The sequence below is a fragment of the Mus musculus genome, chromosome 2 (assembly GCF_000001635.26).
Source record: "Mus musculus strain C57BL/6J chromosome 2, GRCm38.p6 C57BL/6J".
Taxonomy (NCBI): Eukaryota; Metazoa; Chordata; class Mammalia; order Rodentia; family Muridae; genus Mus; species Mus musculus.
The window spans coordinates 36,450,320-36,460,461 of NC_000068.7; the positions used below are offsets into that span (position 1 = coordinate 36,450,320).

A 10,142-nucleotide genomic window follows, 5' to 3' on the forward strand; every position below is an offset into this window, starting at 1 on the left:
GGTCCTCTACATGATTTTCAAAATTAGAGCTCACATGGACTTCCCAGTATGTGTAGACAATGTATATATTCACATATTTATCATAGCTGATTCTGAGCTTATTACTCTTCTGTTTGTTGTGCTGGATGAATGACTGCTTCAGGTGATCCAGCTGTTTCTTCTAGAGAGAAATGCAAGAGCTTTTCCATGCTTTTTATTTTTCTAAAGTTATCTGTAGCTTGCTTGTCAGAACAGGCATAGAATGTAAACTCTTCTGTATCACTGTATATGTTTGGGGTTCCCTCTGTGGTTCTCTGTCTTATTCTCTGTCTCTCTGTTCAGCATGCGCTTCCCATCTCAATGATCACAACATGAACTGGTATACAGTTCCCTATGCAGTAATTTATGTTGCACTGAGAACCTGCTTAAACTTTGAAATAAAAGAATATACCCTCTCAAAATGCTCCATAGAATATTTTTTCTTAAACATCCGTTTTTGAAAGAAAGCAGGAAAATAATCCTTTGTGTTCACATTTAATTTAAGGACAAAATTTACTGTGTTTTATTCCAACTTTCCCCAAATCTCTGTAATGTTTTCATAATTTCTCTTGTTGTTCACATTCCAGTAATATTCTTGGCTTCTCCATTCTGCTTTCTAACTTCAGCCAGCATTCCATTTTCTATTTTTTGTTACATTTACTATTTTTCATTACTTAAATTTTTGCAGGGGGGGGGGGCTGTTACTTTTCTTAAACAGGTGGGAACTTTTTATTATAGCAAATTAAATATTATATCTGCCTGCTTCTCATATATTCTCCAACATTTACATTTCTATGACTGGTTATTTCCTTGGGTTTTCCTTGTTTCTCAAAGCCCCTAGAAATGTACTTCCAAACACTTACACAGAGACTCATATTTATAATATTCTTATGTAACCTCTTCCTCTAAAGACATTTCATAGAACAAACATCAGCTTTTTCATGATCTTGGCTTCACATGACTTGACATTTTTGCAAAACCATGGATGCCTATTTCTCTAAACTCATTTAAAAAATATATCATATATTCTATCTAAAATGACATAAGAATAATACTGCTTATTGGAATAATGATCAAAATAATAAAAATATTGGAAACAGTTTATGCATGTACAGATAGATAATGAGCATTTTCATTGTGATAAAGTAATTACTACTAACACAGAAATAAGTAAAAAGTACTATAATAAAAAAGTACTATAATTAATTTTATGCAATGTCACATTAACTGAATTTTGCTTTTACAGATTGAGATGAAGTATAGGCACATTAAAAATGGTCTTTGTTAAGTTGGTAATTCATACATTAACTCTAGTTTAATCCTGGAATGAGTGAAGAAGCAAATAGATGACTGCCAGTCACAGGGACAAACTGGTCACTAAACAAATCTTCAAATAGAATATAATAACACAGCTCTTTCAGCTGCTAGGATATCAATTCTAATTTTATTATGTTCCATGTCCTTTTGTTTTGTGATTGCTCACATTGGTAAGGCATGATTGAAGAAAAAAAGAGAGAAACACCATGTTAGCAACACAGAAAAATGCTGTAAATGCATAGGTAATAGTCTTTGGCTTAAGTACCCAGGTTAAGAGTAAAATGCGACATTTGCTTTTGCAAGAAAAACACAAGGAATTTCTTTGGCTGATATTATGGGAAGAACTCATAGCTCTGTGCAATTAGGTACTGGCATTTTATATTAGTGGCACAGACTCATGCTCTTAATGCTTTGAACATCAGCACATCCTGCTTTCAGTAAACTCCCCCGATCCTGGCATCTCTCAGATCTAATGTAGCTCCATGGGTCCCACTATCTGGATTTAATTGATGGGAAGACACCATTGGGCAGGTGCATTTAAGAAAGCTTAAAAGACATATAGTCATTGGAATTGTATAGAATTTTCAATTGGCTGGTTTCAATTTATACACTAATTCCATGATTTAATACTGTCTTGGTAAAGTCCAGGCATCTTGATCTACAACTGGGTCTCATCTGATAATAGTTCTGATGGTTCATTGTTTCCCTTTAAAAACACATTCTGTTGTTTCCATGTTATATCCATTGCTAACTATCACTAGAATATTACTCTGACAAATATCTCCATATTAAGGTAAAAACAAGTGTACTAAGTGGTTTGAATTAATGTAATTTTCAGTACTCATGATTCATAAAATGTTTCTAAAATGTAATAGTTAAATTTACTTCTCTTTCCCATCTATTCTTTTCAATAACAGCAGAAAAACAAGAGAATGAGGAGAGATAATGAGAGTACTGTGTCTGAATTCATCCTCTTGGGACTCCCCATTCGAGCAGAGGACCAAGGCCTGTACTCTGCCCTGTTCCTGGCCATGTACCTGACAACTGTGCTGGGGAACCTGCTCATCATCCTACTCATCAGGCTGGACTCTCACCTCCACACCCCCATGTACTTCTTCCTCAGTCACTTGGCCTTCACAGACATCTCTTTCTCATCAGTCGCATCTCCAAAAATGGTCATAAATATGCTGACACACAGTCAATCCATCTCATATGCTGGGTGTGTTTCCCAGGTGTATTTCTTTTCATTTTTTGCTGATCTTGAGAGCTTTCTTCTGACCTCCATGGCCTATGACAGGTATGTGGCCATCTGCCACCCTCTGCACTATTCACAAATTATGAGTGAGAACCTCTGTGTTCTTCTAATAGTAGTATCCTGGACTTTATCTACTGCCAACTCCCTTGTGCACACTCTTCTCTTGGTACAACTATCTTACTTTAGAAACAATACCATCCCCCACTACTTCTGTGACCTGTCTACCTTGCTGAAGCTGTCCAGCTCAGACACTACCATCAATGAGCTTGTCATCCTTGTTTTAGGTAATATGGTCATTACCCTGCCATTCATATGCATTCTGGTCTCTTATGGCCACATTGGTGTCACCATTATGAAAATTCCCTCCATCAAGGGAATCTGCAAAGCCTTGTCCACATGTGGCTCTCACCTCTGTGTGGTTTCCTTGTACTATGGAGCCATCATTGGACTATATTTTGTCCCCTCATCTAATAACACTAGTGACAAGGATGCCATTGTGGCTATGATGTACACTATGGTCATACCCATGCTGAATCCCTTTATTTATAGTTTGAGAAATCGGGATATGAAAGGAGCGCTGAGAAATATCCTCAGCGGGAGACTTTGGTCACAGTGATGGGCATGGTCTTCCTTGTTAGCATCCCTACTTCCTTCTTTTCTCCATTCATCTTTTTTATGTCAGGGAAATTTCACATGTCTCTCTTCTCTTCACTCACTTCTTGTAGCTTTTCCTGTTTGTTTTACTCTCTTACTGATATTTAGTATCTTAGGAAGGTTGCTCACAAAATTCGTTCATTTTTTTTCTTTGTTGTGCAAATATTTAACTTGTTTATATTGTCATTACCAAGTCTTCTTTATTATACAAGTTTGTAGCTTTTCTTCTCTCTAAATGACAGAATTATTTCTTCTCTTAGATTTATGATTTATTTTTATCTTTCTTCTTATAATATATTCTGATTTTTTGACAGTAACTAACAACATTACTTATCTAATTTCATGTATTGTTGCATTGCCCACATGTATGTCTGTCACACACGCACACACACACACACACACACATATATATATATATATATGAGTATTGCCTGAAAAAGTCAGAAAAGTGTGTCAGATCCTCGGGGACTAGGCTTACAGATGGTTTTGAGCTACTATATGGATGAAGGAAATAAAATCTTGGGCCTGTGAGAGATAAGTCAGTCCTTTTAATTGCTGAGTCTTTTCTGTCCTTTACATTTATTTTATGATTTTTGCAGTTGACATTCAAAAGTGGCAGAATTTTTATTGGATATGATGTGAAATTTTCATAATATCTTCATCAAACAAGGTATATTAATTTACTCAAATATTTACCATGTCTTGGTATGAAATTATTCTAGCCTTTGGAATACTATATAGTGTTTCAAATCACTGCGCTGTGAAAGCTATGAGAACATTTAATTTTCTTATCATAATTTGGTACCTATTGAGCAACCCATGCCCATGTTTATTTCTTATTTTATCTGTAATCTTATCCATTTTTGTAAATAATTGTTTTATAATTTGTATGTGTGATAGTACTCAATTTGTTTTTGATAAGTGTTTGATCCAGGCCACTAACTACTGTAACAATATACACAAAGATAAGGACAAGCCCTGTGTGGAGCACGAATGTCCTGGTAAGTTGAAGTGAACTGAAGCCTCACACCTAGTTTTGAGAATTTGACATGAGCCTCTGGGGAGGTGGTGCTGTGGTTATATGCAGAGTCTAAGGCGACTCTGCTTTTCTGAGTGGGTGATGAAGAATGGCTAGATGGACACCAGAAAATATTAAACTCTTCAATCAAGTTCAAGAAGGTTTGAAGAGCAGTTTAATCCAAATATATTTTATTATGAAAAGAAGAAAGACAGCTCCTTGCTCAACTACAAAAATGTCACATCCCTTGAAGTAATTTCACCTTTGGTCCATGAGAATCACTCTCTGTGGAAGCACAGAGATTTAATTCAATTGATAGTAGTTGATGGTACTACAGATATGTAGATGAAGTAGCAGAGGAGAGTTTAATGACTAAATGCTGCTCAGCTAGCATTTAGCAGAACTTCAGCTAATATGAATGTGTGCATTTCTGCAACTGTGTTAAATTTCTGCTACTTATTACTTTTAAAACAAGCAATATTTTATACAGTTGTTGGACATTTTATTTAGAACATTAGCAATAGTATTGCACATTTCTATATATGTGTTAGATATGTGTGCTGTATTATACATTCATATGTGTTATACCAACTATGAACCTATATTCAAATATATAAGCCTATAAGGTATATGTCATATACCTAGAACATTTTAATAATAAGATTAAACAAAATACTCATTAATTTCTAGATTTAAATAGTAGAAAACTGTCAGTGTTGTTGATGTTCCATTCATCTCTTCTCAATGATACCATATTACCTTTTGAAGTTAACCAGTGTGTTGACTATTTTCAATGTTTTCCTTAGCATTGTAACAGTTCTGTATGGATTGTAGATTATTCAAATGTACCTGGTCTAGTGTTTTCTTTTGTTTTATGAGAGAAATGACTATATTTATTTTTCTTACACTTTGCTTTTTTGTGTGCCATTGTCTCTGAAAGAAAATCTCTATATACTCATGTTCCACTGTAAGACAAAAATACTATTTTTGCTTTCAGTACATGGTGGGTTGAATGACCATGGCTCTTATAGGATCATACATTTAAATATTGGTCCATAGTTGCTGTAACTGTTGAGGAAGCATTAGGAGGTATGGCCATGTTCCAGGAGGTCAGTCACTTTGGGTGGGCTTTGAACTTTCAAAAACCTACACCATTTCCAGTATTGCTATGTCTCTTGCTTGTGATTCAGGTATATAAGCTCTCAGCTGCTGCTTCATTGCTGTGTCTGCTGCCTTCATACTCCCCACAATGATAGTCATGAAGTTTAAATGTCTGAAAGTGTAAGCCCCAAATAAACTTTCTTTCACAAGTAGATTTGGTCACAGTGTTTTTATCATAGCAATAGAAATGTAACTAAGACATAGTGGCTGAATTTTTTTTAAACAATGATACTACAAGCATTTCTCTACATGTATTTAGAGTTAAATTCAGGAGATCCTGTAAACTGTACAGTCAAAGAGTTATGGATTACAGATAATATGTATGATTAGTTTAACAAGCATCAGCTAAGTTTGTCTGCAAGATAGTTTAATAGAAGCCAGTTAAAAAGTTGTAGGTTTAGCTATATGGTGTCCAAAAACTACAAAATAATAAGGCTAATAAAAATGGGGAGTGGTCTCTAGAGTAGAGAGAAAGAGGCATGAATAAATGAACTTTAGGGAAGAAAATGCATTGTATGTAATGCTGTAATTGTGGATAAATATTACTATATAATTTTCAAACCAAAACAGACAGAATGGTAAACAAACATACAAAAACATAAATGCAAACAACTCTGTAGAATGTAAGATTGAACACAAAGCAATTTTTAGTAAATGATTATTAACAAATATTAGTTCAAATGGAACAAAAGTACTCTACCACTACAAGCAATCAATAGTGATGTTTTAGTGGTTTTCTATTGTTGTGAAGAGAGACCATGACCCAAACAAATTTTATAAAAGAAAGTATCTAACTAGGGCCTTATTTACAGTTTTAAAGAGTTACTTAATAGTTAATAATGGCATGTACCAGAGAGGCATGGTATTGGAACAGTAGCAGACTGATTTCCATCCTGCAGAAAGGCAGACATGTGACCCAGAAATGGCTTTTGTAATTTCAGAGCCCACTCCCAGTGACACAATCAGCCTCCATCACAGTTATAACTCCTCAAATATACAAGCATCTGGGGACTATTTTCATCAAACTGTTACAAGGGGGAAATGTCATATGGGTCAAAAGATTATGAGAACAATATATAAATTTTCAGAAATCTGAAATGTCTCTAAATAATTATAATATTTGAAAGTTGTGCTAGTTGAAAACTTGGCAGTATGGGAATTATTCTTATGTCATCTCTTGAGTGATACTTGGTAAATGCTTTTTTTTACATGAATAGCAAATCAAAAATGTTCACCTCTCTTTACTATAATTTTGTTCTTTAATAAGATAAGGCACCTATTGACTATTTGCGATGTAGGTGGCTGACTTGCTCTTATCCATATTTCTTATACTACTAGTAGAGATGTGGGCAAGGGTAGTATTGGTGGAAGTAAGAAGACACTCGTTTCCTGGAGTGTTTATAGAGAAGCATGTGCATCACTTACTGCTTTAGGAGATAATTAAGTCTGTTTCCTATATTCCTTTTCAGAAAAAAATCTATACTCTCACAAGGATATTGTGAAACATTGGAGCAACCTTAGTGTCTATTATCATTTTACAGAGTTTGTGTGTATGTGAAATTTATGCTCACATTTTTCCATGATTTTCCATTTGATGTTAGTCTGTTATATAATGTATTGGTAGATTTTATCAGGCACTTCATGTAGTGTGATAATCGATCTTTCCTTTTTTATTATTTATATTTCAAGTATCTCCCATTATTGAAAAAATGCAAGGACCACAGTTTCAGGAGGAGTGTAGTGGAATCCTGACTTCTGTTCATGACAGAGTTGATATAGTCACAAATGCACAGAAGTTACGGTTACTGAGTAAGACCTGTACAAAATCAAAATGCTTGCACTGAGGTAGGGAGGGGCTACCAAGGCCATACCTAAGATGAGGAGTTAATGGAAGCTGATGGCTGTGGGGAATTGAGAATCCTTCTTTGGGATACTGACCAGTGATAAATTGCCTAAGATACATTGAATGGCCCTATATCCACGAATATACAAACATCACTAATCAGATTTGTCAGGTTATTAAAATATAATAGGACAAAAATCTGGGAGGCATTTTTTGGGGGAAAATGGGAAGAGTTAGGAAAAAATGTATGTGAATGATCTTATTTTGCTGAATGTTCATGTATGAAATTCTCAACTAACACATTTAAAAAGAAAAAAGAAAAACCATTTACCAATATCTTTAAAATATATTCATTTTTTATTTTATGTGTATCAATATATGTGTACTACATGAATACAGTGTTTAAGGAGGCCAAAAGTGGGTATCAGATATCCTAGAACTGAAGTTTTAAGTGGTTGTGAGCCTCTATGTGAGTACTGGGCCCTGAACCCAGGTCATATCCCGGTGAATCAAGTGTTCTTAATACTAGAGTCATCTCTCCAGTTGCCTGGTATATTATTGCAACCATATAAGATTTGTGTTCTTTAGTTTATTGAAGAAATCACCTCACAAATACCAAATACTCTGATTTATTTAGAGTAACTAAGGAATGTGGTACTAGGAAAAGGGCAGAATTATAGATAGGTAGACTTCTCTTTTTTCAGAGACTGTACTTGTAAAAGCAAAAGGAATACTCTAATGTACTTGAAATTAATTCCAGCTAAACATTCATGTGCCATGAGGATATCCACTTTCTTTTTGTTGTTTCTTCTTGGGCATGACTACTTAACAAACCATGACCAAAAACAACCAGAAATTCCACAACAACTCACAAGGATAACCAACAGCAACCAACTCCACCTCTCAGGTCCTAGCATTTTTATACCATCGGAGCTGTCCTCAGAATGCAAAACATCACCCAATCACAGAAACTATCATGTCTTTACTAGAACATGAGGCTAATCATAGTCAGATGCTGTGAACAATCTGTAACAGCCTCATATCCCACACCTGGAATTAAAACAGAACATATTTTTATGTGGAGGTAGGGGAAACTGAAGATGCGATGTAATGCATTTAAAAGCATGAAAATTAGATCTTGGGCACGAACTCAGTGGAGGGTCCCATTGTTCCCAGAGGACTTTCTATGCTGCAGGCACTCTAGCTCACCCAGGATCTTGGGATCACTGGTGAGTGGAACGCAACATCTGTTCCAAAAAAATCCAGGAGGGTCTTGTGCCAGCAGGAACGGGGACAAAAGAAACCCGCTCACCAGTGGCTGGGGTTCATTCCCATCAGCACCACCCTTGCACCATCTTGGGCTCAAACTTGGCAGAGGGTCCCAAGGTCCCCAGAAGATGCTCCAGGCTGCAGGCACCCTAGCACACCCAGGGTCTTGGGATCACTGGTGAGTGGAACACAACATCTGTTCCAAAAAATACCAGAGAGTCTTGTGTCAGTAGGAACAGGGACAAAGGAAACCTGCCAACCAGCGGCTGGGGTTCCCTCTGGTCAGTGCCAGTCCCACGCCCTTATGGGCCTAAGCTCGGCAGGCACCAGCACATCCAGGATCTTGGGATCACTGAGACCAGTCTATGCAGGAGAGCACGTGTGCTGCAGAAGCAACAGAACTTCTTAGACAGGGCCCCTTTGGGCCTTCATCCTCAGCCAGGAGACAGAACTGAGACCCAGAACCCTGGGCACCTTCCCTGCCAGTGGAGAATCAGCCTCCAGGGAGGGCTCTTGCTGCAGACCCTCTGGGTCCCTTGCCTGCGTGGAACGAGACTCTGGGGCAGGTGGGCAAGGCGTTTGCGTGTGACAGACAGACCAACACGCGAGATTGTGTAGAATCTAAATGTATTGTCACAAAGTGAACACCAGTCTTATATAGTACAGAAAATACAAGGGGTCTGGAAGTCACAGCAGGCAATGTACATTGAAGTTGCCTGACACAAAACAAAGGAATGACTTCAAAAGGATTTACAGGAACCAGGTAAATGTTTACAGTAAAGATAAAGCAGTCCTACCTAGGGTTAGCTTAATGACAGGCAAGGATTTCACTCTAGTGTTATACCTTTGAACCTTGTGAAGGTTAGCACCAGGAGGTTCTGCTCTTAGCAGACCTCATGAATAATGCAATATCTCAACCCTCCTATTTCCTAGGCCTTGCTAAATTCTTATATGAGTGTAACTTTTAAGTATCTGGAGAATCTCCATTTGTCAGAAGAATTCACCAACTTGCTTCTAATATACAATGTAGCATGTACTGAAGATTTCTATCTCAGTGGGAGTCCCTGGCTTCATTATGGTATTTCCTAGTTTGGGTGAGATTTGCTACTGTCCTTAGTAAATATTTTGCAGATCAGCTCTGAGCTACTGGATCCATCATTTATAATGCTTAATTAGTTACTTAATAGGTAACTTCCTTACTGCATTCCTGCCGTATTCCAAGCTCATTGGCTTCTGGGACCTTGGAACACTGGGGAGACTTAACTATATCAGAATTAAAAGGCACTTATAATAAAATACTAAAAGAGAGCACATGGTCCCATACACCAGACGAACGCAGGAATAGGGTATGAGTATATGGGTAAATGAGAACGCCAAAGCTCCAGGAGATGAGTTTCAGTGAAACTCTTTGACTCATGAGTGGCTTCTAGGCTTTTTAGCCTGTCAAGCAGACTTGACTGGAGGGCGTGGCAGGCTCTGACCCCAGGACTCAGGAGGTGGATCTGAGCTCCAGACTTCTGTGTACCTTCCCTGCAAGAGGAGAGCTTGCCTGCAGAGAGTGCTCTGACAACTGAGACTCAGGAGAGAATTGGACTCTAAGGAGTGCT

General features: G+C 37.2%; 1 protein-coding gene across 1 annotated transcript; it reads left to right on the plus strand.

The window, feature by feature from the left end:
- The first annotated feature begins 2,267 nt into the window (after nucleotides 1–2,267).
- Nucleotides 2,268–3,206, plus strand: Olfr340 (olfactory receptor 340). The gene has a single exon (NM_146951.1). It carries the CDS (start codon nucleotides 2,268–2,270, stop codon nucleotides 3,204–3,206), a length of 939 nt encoding a protein of 312 aa, NP_667162.1.
- The last annotated feature ends 6,936 nt before the right edge of the window (nucleotides 3,207–10,142 follow it).

Bases quoted from the DNA above. Each gene is read 5' to 3' on its own strand.
- Olfr340 (NM_146951.1), top strand. From the start codon at position 2,268: ATGAGGAGAGATAATGAGAGTACTGTGTCTGAATTCATCCTCTTGGGA.